The sequence below is a fragment of the Syngnathoides biaculeatus genome, chromosome 2 (assembly GCF_019802595.1).
Source record: "Syngnathoides biaculeatus isolate LvHL_M chromosome 2, ASM1980259v1, whole genome shotgun sequence".
Classification (NCBI taxonomy): Eukaryota; Metazoa; Chordata; class Actinopteri; order Syngnathiformes; family Syngnathidae; genus Syngnathoides; species Syngnathoides biaculeatus.
In genome coordinates, this window is record NC_084641.1 from 24,234,937 (window position 1) to 24,255,559 (window position 20,623).

At 43.1% G+C, this 20,623-nt stretch overlaps 1 protein-coding gene across 1 annotated transcript in view; it reads right to left on the reverse strand.

Moving 5' to 3' along the window:
- The window catches only part of fbln2 (fibulin 2), a 42,921-nt gene extending 22,830 nt beyond the window's left edge, over positions 1 to 20,091 (reverse strand). The window contains exons 1-5 of the mRNA XM_061842483.1: positions 19,973 to 20,091; positions 16,955 to 18,308; positions 4,459 to 4,573; positions 2,506 to 2,635; positions 1,043 to 1,244 (exon numbers count right to left, since the gene is read on the reverse strand). Of these exons, the coding sequence (XP_061698467.1) occupies positions 1,043 to 1,244; positions 2,506 to 2,635; positions 4,459 to 4,573; positions 16,955 to 18,236 (1,729 nt within the window). The 5' untranslated portion in view covers positions 18,237 to 18,308; positions 19,973 to 20,091. The remainder of the gene's footprint in view (positions 1 to 1,042; positions 1,245 to 2,505; positions 2,636 to 4,458; positions 4,574 to 16,954; positions 18,309 to 19,972) is intronic.
- Positions 20,092 to 20,623: the final 532 nt, after the last annotated feature.

A 20,623-nucleotide genomic window follows, 5' to 3' on the forward strand; every position in this document is an offset into this window, starting at 1 on the left:
TTTGTCTCTGGTGTCTTTGGGCAGCTCTTTGGTCTTGGCCATGTTACAAGTTTGAGTCTTACTGATTGTATGGGGTTGACAGGTGTCTTTATGCAGCTAACGATTCGGAATAATACATGGAACGGAGGTGGTAATTTTTAAAGGTGGACTAACAGGTCTTCGAGGGTCAGAATTCTAGCAGATAGACAGGTGTTCAAATATTTATTTGCAGCTGTATCACACAAATAAATCGTTTAGACAAAAAAATCATACATTGTGATTTCTGGATTTTTCTTTTTAGATTCTCTCTCTCACAGTGGACATGCACCGATGATGGAAAAAGTCAGACCCCTCCATGATTTCCAAGTGGGAGAACTTGCAATATAGCAGGGTGTTCAAATACTTATTTTCTTCACTGTATCTGAAGAAAACGCAGTCTCCCCTGAGGATTTGCCACATGCATTGCTGTTAAATATAAGCTTTGCACAATAAAACATCAGCCCTATTAACACACATTTTTTTTTGTTTTCTATAAAAGTAATCATCGCCCGTCATAGAATCAGATTTAAAATAAATAAATGACAACGATATCTTGCCCTCCTTGTGTGCACATACACAGAATACTGTATCTTTGATCTCTTTTATAGGCTTTGGGCCATCATCCATTAACAGGCAGAGAGAGCAATTCTTCACAACTTTGGAATTCGAACAAAGTGAGTTTTCAGGCTCGAAGCAATAAACAACTCCGTGACCAAAGCAAAACTTGGAATAACAAAGCAGAGAACTGAGCGGGGTACAGCAGTCAATCTCTTGGAATTAACCAAGCAAGCTGAAGAGGACGTTTGGACTATATTTGTTTTTCTTGGAGGTCATTACACTATTTTTCACCTATGCTCGGTGACCCCTTTTAAATGCCAAGAAAACAGATTGCCTTTGGTTTCCACCAGCACCTTTTCCGGGCAGTACATCGATTGAATGCTTTCACCTTTTTAATATGAGGTATACAATGCCTCAGCAATTTGGGGTTTTGTTTTTTGTGTCTGCATGCGTTTCCACTCCTTACCTTTCTTGGGTGGTGAAGTAGCACCGAGAGTGGGCTTCTCTTTGACGGCACGCCAGCGATCTTGTCTGTCGTCCCAATTCTCCACTCCCTCACAGCATGAGAAGAAAGCTTGTCTGCACTCGAGGCCCATGTGTTGGTGGGCTTTACACTCGTGACCCTCGCGGTGGAACGTCAGGCCCAGAGAGCAGCAGTCACAGCACTCCTGGAGGTCACGATCAGTCTTTACGTGTGCCGAACAGAATGTATATGCACCGATGTGATTGAAAAGCAACCTGATAAGTGCTCGCGTTCCTCTTTGTGGGGGGAAAAAAACAGGGTACACCCTGAACCGGTTGCCAGCCAGTCGCAGGGCACATAGAGACAAACAGCCGCACTCACAATCATACCTAGGGACAATTAAGAGTGTCCAATTAATGTTGCATGTTTTTGGGATGTGAGAAGGAAATCATCCTACTTGGGGGAAAAAACCCACAGAGGCACTATCTAAAAACTATGTAGGCGAGGCCTGGATTTAAATCTTAGTCCTCAGAACCGTGGGGCAGATGTGCTGACCAGATGTTTGTTGACTTTTAGAAAGTTCTCACATTGCTAGTTTGATCAATAGTTGAACCCAGGGTCACAAATTTATTTTGTTCCATGACAATGTTGTCAATTTCAAATATTGGCAAATGGAGGTAATGTTTCCCATTGAAATGAAAGAAAATGCAATTAATCCGTCCAAGCCACTGAAGAACGTCATACTTGCCTTACTTTGATCATTGTATGGTCAAGAATAAATAACGTGTAATATGGAAATAGGTGAAAACACAATTTCCGACAATGAAGTAACTATGGGTTTGCTAGAAAACCACTGTGCAAGTACCTTGGGTTGCATTTAATTGTGGAACGTGATGGTCATTTTAGCCAAAAAGAAAGCCTGTAAAGACTTGAGGAAAATGTTCTTTTAAAACTTTGTTCACCAAGCCAATTGTTTGTAAACCAGGGTTCCACTGTATACTGTGTGTACAGTATATGGCTGATACTGCTAGGTACACGTAGATTAATTGGCACTGCTCTGCTGGTATAATATTGAAATAGGGAGTAATAAATTAACATCAAGCCTGAATGTCCAAACTTAACAACATTTACTATTTCCATTTCCTAAACCTGTTTCTGTATTTACAAAGAGGTCAAGCAATTGTTCCCAAGGTCTCCTTTGAAAATAGCAACGTTTGTGAGGGAGACTGGCAATCATCAGCTGTAATGGACTCTCACGTTCAAGTTAAATATTGCCGCCGTAATCATCAGAGGAGAAGCTGACTTTAAGAAACATGACTCCCCACTGGGGCGTCAATTCTTCTGTGACTAATGTAATTGTCAATTGCTAATTTGGACAGATTTTGGCCCTAATTTATGAATGTAACATTTTGATTTTGAACCCGGGGAAATGCCCTCAGCTGCAACATGTGGCCACGGCTACTTGCCTTGTAAGAAGCGAGCCCACATGTATCACTGGCATCCTCCATGCACATATCTCCGTCCCTGGCTGCACTGATTCCAGCCAGACATCGGCTTTCTCTCAAGGAGCCAAGGCAGCACTGCTGCTGAGACGTCCTGGCAGGGAGAAAAAGCACATCGCAGAGAAAGATTGCTGAGACGTACGGTGTCAGACTGAGGCCCTGGAGCCAGGAGTGGGCCGCCTATTCTGTGCAATGCTAAAATACAGCTGGCGGAGGAAATTAAGAAGATTTTATTCAAGCAAAATTTGTCTGCAGTGTATTTGGAACGGTAATCCTGCAGATCGCAATCGTGAACAAAGATGACCGGTCATCATTTCAGTCTCAGGTTATAACAGTGGTTTTCCTGCGCGCCGCTACGGGCGGGCACGGTGCTACCGTGAACACTTTTCATTATTAAATTACACCCAGCAAATGGAGCTAATTTTGCTACGAGCACACAAGTTCACACTAGCCACTATAATGACGTTAAATGAAACAATGAAAGATGTTAAATTGTAGCAGGAAAAAAATGCCGTTTACTCTCCGTGGCTTGACAAACGAGCTTGTGTAATTTTTCAACTTTATAAGTGACCAATGCAGTGATTATTGATTATCGATGCTTATTTATAGAAAAACTAAAAATAAGAATTAAATAATTAATCTGGATTTAACTGTAATGTTGGGCTTTGCTCGTAACAGCAAAACAAGTGAATGCGAACAAGTGCCAAAATCTCTGAAATGCTCTCGGTTACTGTTTGTGTTTTTGTGTTTCACGGGACTCAAGTACACAAGAGAGGACTCGCTAACCATCAGAGAGCCTTCTTCTGACTTTTTTTCGACAACTCTCGCCAATTCGCTGAAACTTTTTCCAGAGTTGCTTGTCAGCGCACTCTTCAAAGCTTCGTGATCCGGTAACAAGTCCGGCTGCGTAAGCGGGGACATCATCTAACGCTTCCAACGAAAGACTTTGACGTTCTGCCGCTCTGTACTTCACGGGCACTTTGCTTTGTGGTTGCCCGACGCGGGTATCACGCTCACCGGCTTCAACCTCAATCGTCGTGTCGCTGAGCTCAGCTAACAAGCTTAATCGATCCTCTTTTCAGGAAGCCAACATTACAGTTAAAATCCTTTTTTGTTAAGTCACTTGAAAGATTTGAGAATTTTGTGAAAAAGTGAATTTGTTTATTCTTTTGTTTTTCTGCCATTGTCATCAAATTTTAAACAAACATTTTGCTTTGCTTGTGGTTAACTAATATACAGGTTCTACTTTTTGAAAAAAAATGGAATAAATGGAGTTTGCCTCAATATTCCACCGCCTTTCGTTTTCCATGTTAGCATACAGGTAAGTGTCCATATTATTTTTTTTAGATTTTTTATAGTTGGGTTGTTGTAGCTGACGAAAATTGCTGCAGTGTGTGCTGAGCTCTGTAACGTCGGTGCATCATTCCTCGTTAATATAAAATCATATTCCACCGCCTTTCGTTTTCTGTGTTAGCATACAGGTAAGTGCTCCTCCTTCGTGATTTCGGTCACATAGAGTAATAGATCAAGGGCACAATACTGGGCCTTTGTGACGCAGTCCTGAGTCCCATGATGTGTGTATACCACGTAGCCTTGTAGTCAGTCTGGGCTTGATGTGCTGTCGGTCGCATCTTCAATAAATGCAGTTGGAAACATAATGTCGTCTACCTTGCGTATGGATGAGTAAGAGCGCAGGGATCAAAAATGGCCACCGTTCGAGGCACCCCAACGGGTGAAGTCACGTGAAAACAACCCATTGGAAATGACCTTGCAAAAATCTGCCCATTTTCTATAAATGCTGACACATATCCTAATGAAACACCTCAAACCAACTTCAGGAATCCTGTATAAATAGTGAAAGTCTTACAGGGTGGATTCAAATGAAAACATGCACGGGGCTTCTCACGACGGTCTCACCAGCAGATGGACTGTCTGTCTTTTGTGGGAGGCTCCATGTTGTTGCAGTGACCATTAACCGAAGCCCATCTTGCCCCAGTCTTGCAGCACACGTCCACCAGCTCCACGACTGTCACTGTGAAATAAACACGTCGTTCCACATATTTATGACTCAGTGCTTCTGCTGGAACAAGGTGCCTAATGCATCTGCATCAGTAGAATCCATCCGATACCTTTTGATGTGGCTGTAAGTGTCATGTTTGCAGACAGATAATAAGTGTAAGTACTGTATTTGGCGCTGGCGCACGTCGTGCTCAGATTTCCCCGAGCCTCGTATTCACTCGACGAGGAGACGCACGTAACCTGGCGAAATTGCTTTCAGAGCGAAATTGCACTTTCTGCAACATCTGGGCTAATCAGCGCGGGAGCAGAGGAAAGAGTAACACATTAGCACTTCCTTTTCAAACTGGGTCAAGGAGCAGACGGAGCAAAAACACATTATCCAGTTTACCGGGAAAATATGCTTTGACACGGCACTGGGTTCCAGCTTTGAGCTAAGCCGCCCTGGTGCCTTTCTCAGGGGGAAAAAAAAAAATAAATCTTTTATACACAATGACACAATAACTGGCCCTGTTTAAATCTTCTGAATCATGTTTTATGTGATGACATTGATCTAATCCTTGTTTTAAAAATGATTACTGGTACAATACTTCTTTTTCTGCTCAACTTCTTATTCAGGGACACGTTTTGGATGAAGAAGGTAAGGACTCTTTCAAGTGTTTGCCTCTCTTAGGGCACCTCTGTGTCGACATAACGGTCGAGAGGTTCCCAGTTAAAATATCAGCTGTGTGGCGTTTGCATGTTCTCTTCATACTTGTTTTTTTCTGGGTACTCTGGCTTCCTCCTTACATTCCAGAAAGCGAAGATGTCGGGTTGATCTAACAACCTAAATTGGACACACGTGTGACTTTAATTTATTGACTTAAAATATATATTTATATATATTATGCCTGCGATTGACTGACAACCAGTTCAGGGTTTACCCCGCGTCTTGCCCAGTGTCAGCTTGGAAAGAACCCAGCACACCCACAACTCAACTGAGGATAAGCAGGACGGAAAATGGATGGATTGATATTATACGCTTCCTAATCCCTCAAGGGGAAATTCAATTTACAGTGCTGTCAATTTTGTTTTGCACAGCACACAAAAGAGCAGATCACACACACATGCAATCGTGCGAGGAGCGATTTGGAAAGCGGCGTGCAAACATTGCTGGACCGCTCAAGCTGAGACGCGGGTGATGGGGCCTTGCTCAAGGGCACCGCAAAAGTAGCTATCAAGCGGCCAAGCAGGTTTCCAAATAGTAATCTCCGTGTTTGTATTTGGCCCACAGCAGGACTCAAACGGTCGCCCTTTGACTCCAAGACCAAGTCGTTACAGATGAGCAACTGCTGATCGGTGCTTGAATGGCCGCCGGCCCAGGGTGTGCTCCCATTGGCTCCAGTTTTACCCAAAAATTAAATACAACAAGAGGTGTATAACATGGATGGCTGCCTCCCATAGTACGTGTCAGCAATGTTATGTTTACAACTTGTGCTTGGAAGGCTTTGGTGGAGGTATGCGCTCCATCAACAATTTCTCTTCGAAGTCATACCGGGCTACATATTGACCTCGTACATCAAGAATTTCGGACATCCGTGTGTGAACTGGGGCTACGAATAAACAACTAGAGATATACTTTATTCATATAGCTCTTGAGGCATTGCAATAAAAAGCATGAACATTTACAGGAACATCCGTGGCTGATGGTGTTCAAGTAACTGCTTGACCAAATGGTGATCAAGTTTAAAAAAAAAAAAAAACATTCCATCCAATTTTTTTTTATATTGCACATCCTGTTCAGGGTTGTGGAAAGGGCTGCAACCTATCCCAGCTGGCTTCATCTGGGTAGTTACTAAATTTTTCCTGTTTGTTATATAAATTCCAACCGGCACTGTGCACGTTATGCATCTTCGATGGAAAGTCAAAGCTAACTAATGAGGTGCTCTCACAGTACAGCGCTACAGCGAGCCACAATTTTGACTTCTCACACTATACTGTGTGTTTTGGCTGGTGCTGTTTGACAAACTGCTGTCACCTGTCAAAACTAACAATGATGAGGTAGGCCGTTCCACCATTTGTGGACTGCTGAAGCTAACAACAACAGTGAAAAATAAACAACGTGCTTAACCTTTTATGTGTGCCCTGCGGCTATTTTGTCCCGCACACTCGGGAGGTAAAGGCATCTATGCTGTACATGCAACAAAACCTATCTTAACACCAGTGGATGGAGGGGGAAAAGGCTAAATATAGTACGAAGTCTGCGACAATTTGTAGACTGGTAGCACTAATGATGCCCTATCAGACTTTAATCAAGCAAGTGATTCGACCATCTAGAAATTGGTCTTGAAACCATCAGAATTCGCGGCGGACTAATCACCAAATCAATCACAGAGCGGTGATGAATGAAAGATTGTGTGAACTCCACCAAAGTCTACAAAATGAACCACAACACAGTACTATCAACCTTCTTTTCCCTTTGGCTTGTCCCGTGAGGGGTTGCCAGAGCGTGTGATCTTTTTCCATTCTTTTTCGTCCATCTTACTCTCTAACCCCAACTGTCATCATGTCCTTCCTCACAACATCCATCCACCTTTTCTTTGGTCTTCCTCTCGCTCGTTTGCCTGGCAACTCCATCCTCAGCACCCTTCTACCAACATACTCACTCTCTCACCTGTGCACATGTCCAAACCATCGAAGTCTGCACTCTCGAAGCTTGCTGTCCCGCTAATGAGCTCATTTCTAATCCTATCCATCCTGCTCAGTCCGAGCGAGAATCTCAACATCTTCATTTCAGCTATCTCCAGTTCTGCTTCCTGTTGTTTCTTCAGTGCCACCGTCTCTAATCCGTACATCATGGGCGGCCTCACCACTGTTTTATAAACTTTGCCCTTCATCCTAGCGGAGACTCTTCTGTCACATAGAACACCAGACACCTTCTGCCAACTGTTCCACCCGGCTGGGACCCGTTTCTTCAACTTCCTTCCCACACTCACCATTGCTCTGGATTGTTGACCCTGCACATCCTTCCCATCTGTATCACTGACTGGGCAACCTGTAGACATCCTTTTCTCCTTTTTTCATATTCAACCTGGTGTACATGTTGTCATCTGCCTCTTGTTCAGCCTTCGCCACCTCTACCTTTTGTCCTATGTCGCATCTCAATGGAATTATGTATGTATCTCAATGCCTCATGTAAATAAAACGGAACATGGCTCGCTACTTCTGGTGTGATGAGCCTTTTAAGGGTAGAGGAAATGTCAAAGATTAACTGTTCCCCCTAACTATTGCAATTGCTTTAAAAAGAGCTCTCTCAACACAGACTGCCTGGGGGTGTTCTGGAGTTTTCAACTTCTCCAACCTCTTTTTGTAAAAATACCTTCCTTTGACTTGCTTGTTTACATAACACAAGACAGGCAATCACTCACAATTTCAGAGGAACAAAAGGACCGACTGAAGTGTACATAATTTTATAAAAATCTATTTGTACGGGGCAATATATTCTTACAGTACAGTTTAAAGGCCATCTAACCCAAAGAATGTGTAGATAAAAACAATAACACGTTTTAATTATTCCAACCATTTGTGTGATTTTAAATTTGATTTAATCAACTCTTGATGTGATTCTTCATTTTCATCCGTTAACAGTTTAACATATACAAAGACACCTTTGAAGAGAAGTGCAGAATCTTACCAAAACAATAGGCGGATAAACGGTAATAAACTATTCTGACCTGAGTAACCATGTAAAAAATCTCGACCAATATTGGGTTGCACAGGGCGACAAAATTGGCGGTGCGCGCTTGTTAATTAAAGAAAACACAACAATCACCAAAATAGCTGACAAAGGTTGGAAGAAGAATTTTCTGAAACTTAACAGAATAAAGTTAAGCATTGTTGGGGTTTTAACTTTTTTTTTTTAAATAGTAAAAAAATGGCCTGGACAAGAATGCCAGTATTCTAAAATTAATATTTTATTGCACCACCTTTTGAGGAAATTTCCTCTATCCAACTATTTCAAAATCTTTGACTTTTAGCATGTTTTGACGAGAATTTAAGCTCACTCTTCGTGAGGGAAGTTCTTCCACAGATGTCAAAAAGTATTTACAACAGGACTCTTCGGAATAGTCCTGTGGTTTGTTTTTAGCCATCCTTGTTTTTTATTAAATACATTTGTCGTCATCCATGATCTGCGAGTGAAACCAATGTTTTTGACGCCGGCCAGCACATTTCACTCCAGAACTCACTGTAGGTAGTGTTTTTTTTTTTTGTTTTTTTTTTTCTTCTTTATAGATACATTTATACATCTACATACATTTATACATGGGGTTGCGCAAGCAAAATTGTTGGCACCAATTTGTTAAAATAAGAAAACTCCACAATCAGGATAAGAATATTTTCCCATTAGTCTTGGGGCTTGTCATGATCCATTTCAGGCCTCACCAATTTCAACCTGTTTCAGTGATTATTCTGGGAATTGTTCCGTTCTTTAACAGAAGCATACCGACAATCTTGCCTTCGAGGTTAGGGTGAGGAGAATCTTTCTTCTCCGAACCTGTCTTCGTAATTGTCTATTTGTCAAAAGTACACCACATACCTGCCTCTTGTCCAAATCCAGATCGGTGACATCAGGCTCTTGGAAAATATGTGGGTAGAATAACAAGCCACAGCGACAGCTCACAACACGTCTGGAGTGCCACGTGCTGCCGCCAATTGAGGCTTGCGTTTTGCCAAATTAGCTGCGATTTGGACTGGCTACAATAAATCCAACGTTTGAACAAGAGGGCCTGTGACATCTGGTCCTCTGAGATGGAAGACCAAAACACATTTGGGGATTTGTCTATATGGGGAGTATGTGCGCACAGTTAAATGTATGAAAGTGCCAAAGTTCTTTTCACTTTTGATATTCATGCTGACAGAGCTACGGTATTGTACGTTTTGAAACTCATAATTCCAGTCCAGCAACAGCTGGCTCTGACATAACAGGGAGGACTCCCCCTACACTTTCAATGACTTCATTTCCACGAAAGCCACTTTGGGTTTCAATTGACAGCCCAAGTATTAATATTAATCTCCTTGAGATGCGTAGCCAACAATCATTCCATCTTTTTTTATTTTTATTTTTATGTATGATCAGGTTACAGTATGTACCGTATTTTCCGGACTATAAGGCGCACCTTCAACGAATGGTCTATTTTAAAACTTTTTTTCATATATAAGGCGCACCGCATTATAAGGCGCATAGAATAGATGCTACAGTCAAGGCTGAGGTTACATAATGCATCCATTAGATGGCGCTGCGCTAGAGGCATTGTCAGCAACCAGTCAGAAAGGTCAGTCAAGCTTTATTAATAGATAACAAACCAGCATTCTGACAACTTTGTTCACTCCCAAAATGAATTAACAGCTTTTTTTTTTATTATTTTCCCCGAGGTAAAGTCCTTTTACTGAAGTTTAACGTGTGGCCGTAACACACTTCCGTGTACGTTGGAGATGACTCCCTGTTTTGTTTTGTTTTTTTCCCCCATTGTTCTCAAATGAGCCGACTCGGCATCATAAATACTTCTTGGGCATTTGAGATTGAGAAGAATAATTCCTACCTGAAGCGAAGTGATCACTACACAGTCATGTGTATTTGGTTGGCCACCATCCATCACGTTTAATTGCCGAAATCCATCCATATTTTCTGGTCTTTTTAGCTGGTGTTTGAATATCTGTCTCGCCTGTTGTAACAACCAATAGCACAACAAGTCTCGGGCATTGTGAATATTCTGCTCCGGTTCAAAGTCCCCCACACTGTTGAGCAGCTCTTTTTGATTGGTAATATGGTGCCGTGAAAATGGTGACGTCACGTGCACGAGCTCCATTGGACCAGTCGCTGAAGATGAGTATGAAAAAATTATAGGCATGTGCGTAGAATTGATGGGCAGAAAACGCCTAGTGGGTTTCATTCCTTTTTTTTTCCGCACAATGCGAGTTTGTGCTAGCTAATGCTAAGTAAATATTTGGAGTAAAGCTTCTGAACAACATGGGCGACCAGGATTTGTCCGATCGATACGCAGTTACATACAAACGGGTCCCAAATCTGTCCACCTGGTCTAACCTGAAGCAGTGAATTTGATGCACAACTTTTAATTCAGGCCTGCACAAAAGATTTAATCCCTACAAGTCTCTTGATACATGCAGTTCTGAGGACCCAGGTTCGATCCCGGCCCTGCCCTGTGTGGAGTTTGCATGTTCTCCCCGTGCCTGCGTGGGTTTCCTCCGGGGACTCCGGTTTCCTCCCACAGCCCAAAAACAGGCACCATTAATTGGACACTAAATTGCCTCTAGGTGTGATTGTGAGTGCGGCTGTTTGTCTCTATGTGCCCTGCGATTGGCTGGCAACCGGTTCAGCGTGTTCCCTTCCTCCTGCCCGTTGACAGCTGGAATAGGCTCCAGCACTCTCCACAACCCTAGTGAGGATAAGCGGCAAAGAAAACGGATGGATGGATGGATGGATATAGGCGTACGGTAAAAGGTAACGCATGCATCAATTATTTAAAGTGAGATGCAAGTTATTATCTAATGTGAGATTAATCTTTCGTCATCGCTTTGAAAATATTAAAGATTTAATTGGAACAATATATCTAATATTGTAATATTTTACTGCAAAGCAAAATCACAAGAAGTTATGTCTTACCATTACATAAAGTCTCAAAATCCAACACAGTCACTCAATAGGTTCCACTTGTCATCCTGAATAGGTGCAAAAACCTTTATTTTATTTTATTTGTTTTATTTTGTCACGTTCGACTATTAGGTCAGGCAGAATGGAGGCTCTTTATCCATTTTCATGTTAGACCAGTTTAAGTGTGTCACAGTGGAGTGTTTAAGCTTCCACTGTAGTTTCTTAATATTGTAAAAGATGTTTGCCGAGAATCAGAGTGGATCAGTCAAACACAACAAAGTTTCTAGAAGGGAGAGAGAAACAATGACAAAAGCACTAATTGCAAACAGGATGCCAAACAACAATGAAACATTCAAATATGGGTGTTGCATCGGGCTGCAGCGCCACACCCAGGCGAGGACAACATTAGGAAAGGGAAAGATGCATGCAGGACAAGGCTCGTGAATTATAAAAGTCTATATGATTAGAGTATAAATAAGGGGATCCCAGAAAAGCTGCCGAAGCTTTCGGCGAGCTTTGAGGATTATTCTGGTTATGCGGCAAAGGCCGGTGGTGCGTCTGCCTCACAGTTCTGAGGATCCAGGTTCAATCCCGGACCCGCCTGTGTGGAGTTTGCATGTTCTCCCCGTGTCTGCGTGGGTTTTCTCCAGGCACTCTTGTTTCCTCCTACATCCCAAAAACATGCGACATTAATTGAACGCTCTAAATTGCCCCTAGGTGTGATTGTGAGTGCGAATGGTTGTTCATCTGTATGTGCCCTGCGATTGGCTGGCAACCAGTTGAGGGCGTACCCCGCCTCCTGCCCGTTGACAGCTGGGATAGGCTCCTGCGACCCTTGTGAGGATAAGCGGTTGGGATGATGGATGAATGGATGGATGCTGTAAAGCCTCCTCGGATCTTTCTTAACAAAATACCATATGACACAACACTACCATCATTGATTGACAAAAATAAGCGAGTAATAACGCCTACTGATCCACCTCATGACCATTTGGCGATGACACTGCAAACTCTTACGATATTACAAGTGCTGTAACCGAGCCAGAATGACGTTGCCGCACACGTTCTGTTGTTGTGAGAATTTCCACTTGGGACGCCTCAATGTTCAGCTTCGGTGAGTTATTTCTGAAAGTGACAACAAAATATATCACAAATTTACCGTTATGCCTCTGAGCCTCTCTCAGTTGGCCAGGAAGCCAGTGAGAACGTAGCTACGCAGTTAAGATACTGAGAACGGCGGCTAATCAACTGCTAACTGCTGCTCTACCACACAGCCAAATTATTGCGCGCATTAATAAATACTCCCACACTATATTGCTACAATGCCAACAAACTGTACATTTTCCGTAACAATACCACAATGTTAGGCTAACGCGCTCCACAAGTTTGAGAAACTAACAAACTGCCAATAAAAAGAAACGAACAAACTGCAAGCAGATGTTAGCGCAATGCTACAGAATTCTCAACTGCCAGGAGCCGACGCTCTGGCACGAGCGAATGCCTTTTAAGACTGGACGAAAAACCTGTGACACGCTGTCAGGACGAATTGTGCATGAAATTCTTGTAGCATGTGCTCCGTGACATTCCTCAAAAACACAGGTTGAATTCGTTTTCAACGTCTTGGAAAATGAACGTTCAATTGGTTGAGTGTGTTCAACTCAAAACAAAATCATTTCCATTTCCTCTGTAAGATGCGTCTACTCCAAGGTCTGCTTCCAAACCAGAAAGCAGGAAAGGCTCGTTCAAAGGAACAGATGTCTTCCTTTTGGGAAGCATGAAACTAACCGGAGTGTGTTCTTGATTATTTTATTAATGTGACAAATAATATTTGAGTATTCTGAGTCAGCTCACATCTCTGTGCAGCTGCCTATTCATTGTGTGTGTGTGTTTAACGAAAGGTTTTATCCGTCTGGAGCAAGCTTTTTGTGCAGTATCATGAGTATCATGCCGCACATAAGTAAACAAGGCTTCCTTTGAGGAAAGAAATTTTTTGGATGGCAGATTCACTGGAATTCTTGTAAATGATCTGGAAGGCACTAATTCAACCCGAGATCGCCCTCATTGATGCGTTCGGTGGTGACACACCGGCAAAAGGTCGACTCAGGAATTCGCCTCGCATTTCACAAAGTACATCTGTCAAGCTCAGTCTCGCATGCTGCATCTTGCGACAACGCTAATAAGCAATTTTGAGGGTTTCGCATCCTACATCCGAGATTTAAGCCTCAGCCCAATTGATGCCTCTCCACAGGAGGGGATACCAAGGACGTGGCAGGGTCGAAGGTGAGGGCGGGTATCCAAGTGAAAAAATAATACGGGAGTGAGCATATGTGGACGTAAGCTTCGGATGAGCTGATTACTGGTATGATTGGGGGATGCATCAACTTCGTGGGAGATGAGCAATCACGTCAGCTTTGTAGGGAACTGAATTGCATCTGGCAATCGAGTCATGACAGTGGCCTTATTCATCACACCAGTCTTACGGTAGATCCTTACTTGTGGCTACAACCCTCAAAAAAATCCTATACAAAGCACAGCCCAGAATAAGAAATCATGTGCAACCCCCCGCTCCATCCCCCCTGAGCACAGTCTGCATCTGTTTGGACAGACAGAACAACAGAGCTGCTAAACATTTGTTTTGGAACATGGAAGCCTGATTGAACAAGTTGTCTAATGAAGAGTATCCTAAACTTCACAGTTTAAGACCCGAATTAGCGATTTGGTTCCTCCCTGAGAGTATCCCATGCTAAAATTGCCACATATTACCACGGTACTGCAACATCTATACACAAGGTAATGATAAAGAACACACACAGTACAGTTCAGTGTGACGCTAACCACAGACGTGAATCAAAAAAGTCCTTGAAATGCCTGATTGATGATGAAAATAACAGTCATTATAAATCTTTTTTTTTTTTTTTTTTTTTTTTTACATCCTAATCCTTGTGGAAAAAAAAGCTGAATTCCATTCATATGCACTAAAGTAGCACGGAACGCTCGCACTTGAGTCGGGCGTGACATGGCCTGTACCGTTCCCCAAGAGAGCTCAAATCAAAATGAACGTTTCTGACTTTCCTTCATCATCTTAACACCTCAGAAGCAACTTGACGCAGCTCAGCGTGTTCACCCCGACAGAAGCACCTCTGAGGTGCATTCAAAATATATTTTACATACCTACGGAGGCCAGGTGCTGAAAGGAGGAGGTGTGGCAAGCCCGGACAGAAATCCAACCGTTGAATGTCGGTGAAGGAGAAAATAGAAAAGTCTTCCAAGAATGATTGAGCAATTTCCTTTTAGCCAAATCAAAGGTCAAGAATGATATACAGTAGTTGTGCATTATCCAACATTACACGAAATGGGATTTTTGCGAAGGGATTAAATGCCCGGGAATCGTACTGCATACTGCTGAAATGTTGATTTTTACAGTACAAATCATCCTCTCATCTGCTTTCTATCTCATTGCCTGTAGTAGATGTAGTATTCCTGAAGGACATTCTGGTAATCATTTGAAAGATTCATAGCAATCTCATGTTGACACCGTATCTGATGTAGTACATAATCGAAGGAAAATGACCTAAATTTGGCAACTGGTTTATACGGCGCATGATTTACCGAGCTCATTAACAGGGCTGGGTATTGAAGAGTGGACAATATCCATCCATCCGTTTTCTTTGCTGCTTATCCTCACGAGGGTCACGGGGAGTGCTGGAGCCTATCCCAGCTGTCAACGGGCAGGAGGCGGGGTACACCCTAAACTGGTTGCCAGCCAATCGCAGGGCACATTGAGACAAACAGCCGCACTCACAATCACATCTAGGGACAATTTAGAATGTTCAATTAATGTTGCATGTTTTTGGGATGTGGGAGGAAACCGGAGTGGCCGGAGAAAACCCACGCAAGCACGGGGAGAACATGTAAACTCCACACAGGCGGGTGCGGGATTGAACCCGGGACCTCAGAACTGTGAGGCCAATACTTTACCAGTTGATCCACCGTGCCGTCTGGTCTGTAATATCCGTCTCAAAATGAACAAGAATGTTAATTACTTTCCAAAGTACAATAACTTTGCAAATGTCTTATTTTGATGAAGCACAAACAATCAGCATTTTTATAATATATGTATCACACACATATATTCTGTTTTAGAGTCTCCAATGATTGCATGTATTTGGGATGTAGGAGGACACCGGAGAACATGCAAACACTACACAGGCGGGGCCGGGATTTGAACCCCGGGGCTCAGATCTATGAGGCAGACGCTGTTCAACCTCACAAGGGTCACAAGAGCACTGGAACCTGTCCCAGCTCGCGTCAGGCGAAAGGTGGACTACACCCTGAACTGGTTTCCGGTCAGTTTCAGGGCACATAGCAAAACCATCACTGAGGGGGAATTGATCCCACGCAGCCTGCACCAAAGTCAGGTGTGTGTACCACTGCACCATCAGTGATGGTTCCATTCCCTCACCCAAATGAGAATCAATAAGGGAAACAACAAGGAATTGGATTGATAAGGATTTATAAGCAGTATTTATCATGGAATCAGAATCACTAAACTTCCATCCATCCATTTTCTTAGCTGCTTATCCACAAAAGGGTCGCGGGAGTGCTCGAGCCTATCTCAGCTGTCAACGGGCAGGAGGCATGGGACACCCTGAACTGGTTGCCAGCCAATCTCAGTCGTGAAACACTTAATTTGAATAAAATATTGTCCACTCGGGCAGCACGGTGGAGCAGCTGGTAAAGCATTGGCCTCACAGTTCTGAGGTCCCGGGTTCAATCCCGGACCCGCCTGTGTGGAGTTTACATGTTCTCCCCGTGCTTGCGTGGGTTTTCTCCGGCCACTCCGGTTTCCTCCCACATCCCAAAAACATGCAACATTAATTGGACATTCTAAATTGTCCCTAGATGTGATTGTGAGTGCGGCTGTTTGTCTCAATGTGCCCTGCGATTGGCTGGCAACCAGTTTAGGGTGTACCCCGCCTCCTGCCCGTTGACAGCTGGAATAGGCTACAGCACTCCCCGTGACCCTCGTGAGGATAAGCGGCGAAGAAAATGGATGGATGGCTGGATGGATATTACGGACAATTATCAGTTCATGTTTGTGCATATTCTGGATTGTCAATTTCAAATAAGATTCCATTTTTGATTCAAGGGATGGAAAAGTATTTTTGTCCACAGATTCATCATAAATCAAAAAACAATTGACAGATTAATTGATTACTAAAATAGTAATTCGTTGCATCCGTAGACAAATGTAATCAAAATGCAATTTTTTATGTCACTGTGAGAAAGCCATTGAAATAGTTGCACTACTTTTACTTTTTCAACCTGTTAATTTGAAAATCTTACCAACACTGTGATGTGAGATGAATCGATAAGTGATAAATTCATGATTCCTTTTAAACTGGTCCCCCCCCCTCAAAAAAAAAAAGATTTTGCTTCCAATCCCTACTCAAGAAACGTAAATAATCCTTTCCACTTTCGCCAGAATTATATGAACGCTATCTGAGGAAAACACACTGTTCGTGCACAATTGTGTCATTTTTCCGTAAGCACTGCCAACTTGAGTAGTGTGATGATGAATTCCTCATCAAAAGAAAGGATGTGAGATAACGCGTGTGTCACATGAATATGTCACAATTGTTGCAACCCCACATTGTCCTTGCTGGGGGGTCCACACGAGCACAGAGTATTCATTGGCATGTCATATTTTTCAACAGACATAGAGAGAGGGGGAAAAAAAAAGCTTACCTTCTACCTCTGTGTCGACATCTTGGGGTTGGTAGTTGGAGATGTTTTGAAGTTGTCTTTGGGAATGAGCCGGGAGTCTGGTGGGCGTTATCCTGGTGGGCTGGAGCTGGATTGTGGGCTGCGAGCCTCGATCCTCCCCGTCAGTAGTTTCCCTGTGGTCCACTGAGACTTGTTCCTGTCCGTTTAGGCTGCCAGAATGAAGCATGTCATGATTCCCGATACGACTCACTTGACTGTGTTTGTGGTGGCTAAAGCGTCTCCGATCCACGTTGTGCGCCTTGTCCTGCGCCACCGTTGTTGTTCTGCCGTTTCCTTCACGTAACTGTTGTCGTCTGTGGTCGTCCAGTGTCACACTTTGCGTGGTTGTTGTTGTTGTTGTTGTTGTTCGAAGTGTTGATGTTTCTTTTTGACTCATTGTGCTTGATGGCTCCTGGTTACGCGCGTCATCGACCTCGGCGCTCTTTTCCGTTTCAAATCTTTTTTGCGGATCCCTCAGCACGGTTTTTCTGTCATCACGTGAGGTGGAGCCCGTCTCGGGGTAAGCGGATGGAACCGAAGTCGGTTGAGCCACATTTTGGATCGGGAATGATGTCGGCTCAGCCTGCGAGTAGTCATAATCCTCTGTGCCAAAATTGGGTGGATCTGGCTTATACAGCGGGAGCGTGTTTCCCAGCACTGACTTGGTTTCGGAGTTGTAGCTGTTAGTGTCTTTCGAAGCTTTCGTGTTCTCGGTGGTGGAAACATGCGTGGGTTTATTAACACTTTGGAGCTCGCAGTCAGGGATGGGTGAACACATTAGCTTACCCCCTTCATTTGGACAGTGGCAAAACTGACACGGGTCTATCTGAAAGGTGTGACCCGCTTCGAACTTCTTGTTGCCGTCCACGCAGCCAATTTGGCCGCACTGCGGACATCCATCTGCAGGCTGTAAAATTTCAATGCAGTTGTGGGAAATTTCAGGGCACTCGATAAAATGGCAACTTATCTTCCCTCCTCCCTCGGGACAAGCACATTCGGTGCTTCCAAAATCCACAAAGTAAGATTCTCCCTGTGGGACTTTCCCCTTACGGAAGCCTGCTTGAACACAGTCGTAGTACTGGTAACCTTCGCAGGGGCAGCCTCTTTGTGTGCAGGCGGGGCAGCAGGCACCTGGGTCTAGGGTGGTTTCAATGCAGTTCTGCAGATCTGGGCAGTCCACACCTGTGCAGTCCTTCTGGCTGAGGCAAGTGTGCAAGCACAGCGCCAGCCAATACAAACACAAAACAACTCTCTCCGCATTCATGTTGTGTGTCGAGGTAGAAGACAGCGGTTATCCAGTTGGACTCCAGACAAAATCCAAAGTGTTTCTATTGGCCTGTGGAAATGATAAATTGTGACATATTAATAGTTCAAAAGTCTTTATTTTAAGACAATAACTTTGACGGCCTGCCAAATATTGTTTTCTCAAGGGCTATTTTATTTTTTCGGTGCCCATGGGGATTACATGTCTGTGGTTCATATTTAGTCACGTGAAATTGAGACAAAAGGTAAGGCTGACGGGGAAATATGGAAAACAATAACAGCAAAAAAAATCCGTTGCTTATGAACAGTACAAAAACGGAAAAACATAACACAAATCATCGGATTGCTTGCTCCATGGAACAGATCACATATTAAATAACATACTACAAAGTTTACGGGGCCAGCGCAGACACAACATGACGTGTTTTTAAGTCATGAACTCTTGTAAAACGAGACTTCAATTTGACAGATATCTTAGTTTAGAATGTGATGTAAGTGATGTGACTATATTCCCGTGTCTTCTGAAGACCAGCTGTTTTCTACTTTGCTTTTCCTGTGATTTATTTTGTTTGTTCAGCAGCGGGTGGCAGTATATTAGCATTGTGCCATTTTTAGCTGCATAGCTCTGGTTCATAAAACATATACCTGGTCAGGGTGACTAAATAGCTGATAGTCCTGGCTCAAATGTTTAAAGCAGCCTTAAGTCCACACGGTCTTGGTTCTCATGGAAACCAGGGTTGTAGAAGAGGTAGCAGATAGTTGTGACAAATGTCAGGAAAAAAAGCTTTGTCTATTGATCTTAGAAGCATGGAGAATGGTGATGCTGTAAGCTTTCAGAACAAAAAAACAAATAAAAAACAGCCACACATGACATATCCAGTACATTTTTTTTAAACTTGTGATGAAGTGTTTATTTAATAAACACCGACATTGTATGCATTAACCTTTAATTGTAACCTTTTTGTTTCCATTTGACAAGTATTAAAATCTAGAAGTCTCAGCAGTGATTTTCGTGACATTAAAATATATGTAACATCTGTTTTGCAAGCTTAAACTACTGTGGAACACGAAAGTGCGGCGCTGCACTACCACTTAGGGAATCAATGATGTCTTTGTACGCAGCGGGTACAAAATTATTTTACCAGATCTCGCTCGGCTTAAAAGGCGCATGCTGCCCTTTGCCGTGCAGCCTTCCTGTGGTGAAGAAATATGCTAATATACCCAAACAACTGTCAAAAGTATTCAAAGTTTTTAATTTGTTTGGACAGTCAGGTGGAACGAGCATCAAATCGTTGGGTGTGTTTTATTTTATTTTATTTTTTTTTTTTTTGACTCTCAAGAGCTGACCCTAACCGAAATAGATGCAGCGCGTTCACGTACGAGAACACGCACAACCACACGTGCGAACCTTGTTTTGGCTTTTTCAATAGCTCTAAACTGAGCAAAATGAAGTCAATCAAAAAAGGTTAGCAGTGAATGTCACACGCCGAGTTGGGGGGGGGGGACATGATTTCAACGCAGATACTAAGGTCAAAAATGGGAAATGTTACTTTTCTACCCAGATTGTGTGGAGAACACAACATTTGAGCGCTCATTTCAAGTTGATAACCAAAGCATGCAAGATCTACATGGGACGAGCAGAGCAACAAATATCAACAGTTATTCCCCGCAAATGCTGCTGTTGTCCCATGGCGAAATGTTCCATATTCCACGATTGCACCAAGTATTTCTTCCTACCTTGATCTCAAACCTGCAGCGCTCTTGTGCCTCCGAAAGAAACTTGTGCGTAAAAAATGAGAGAGAGGTCTACTTCCGAGAGGGCTGGGAGCGCCCTGGACTTTTTTTTTTTTTTTTTTTTTTTAAACTAAGGGAGGAGAGGGAGGGAGTGGGGGAGAGCCCGACCAACAGTTCTATTACTGGCGACGCTTTGCAATGATTTCTGCCGCTAGTCTTTCTGCAGAATATAATAGCGGATGTTTGGTGCAACAAATAAGAGAACTTGATGAAGACAGAGAAATTACAACATAAATGTGAATACATGTGCTAAATTGGTGTTTCTACTTGTATCTTAAAATTGGGTTGAAAATACTACTGTGTATTGAATCATTCATGCAGATTTTCATTTGATCTTCTGGGTAATTAAAGTGACTTAGAGCACAAAATCCTCAGTGGGTCAAATGGTCAGAGACTGTGGGGAGATGCAGCAGAAGCCTCGTAGTCATCAAAGTGGCCCCCTTACGCGGGCTCTCTGTTCTTTGTGATTAGACGCACACAGGGGTACCGTTAAATGCACATCCAAAACAATGAGAGATGTCTCTATAGTCAAATGTATACCCCAGAACTTGAATATCAGCTTTCTCTGGTCCTGTCGATCAAAGCTCCTCCACT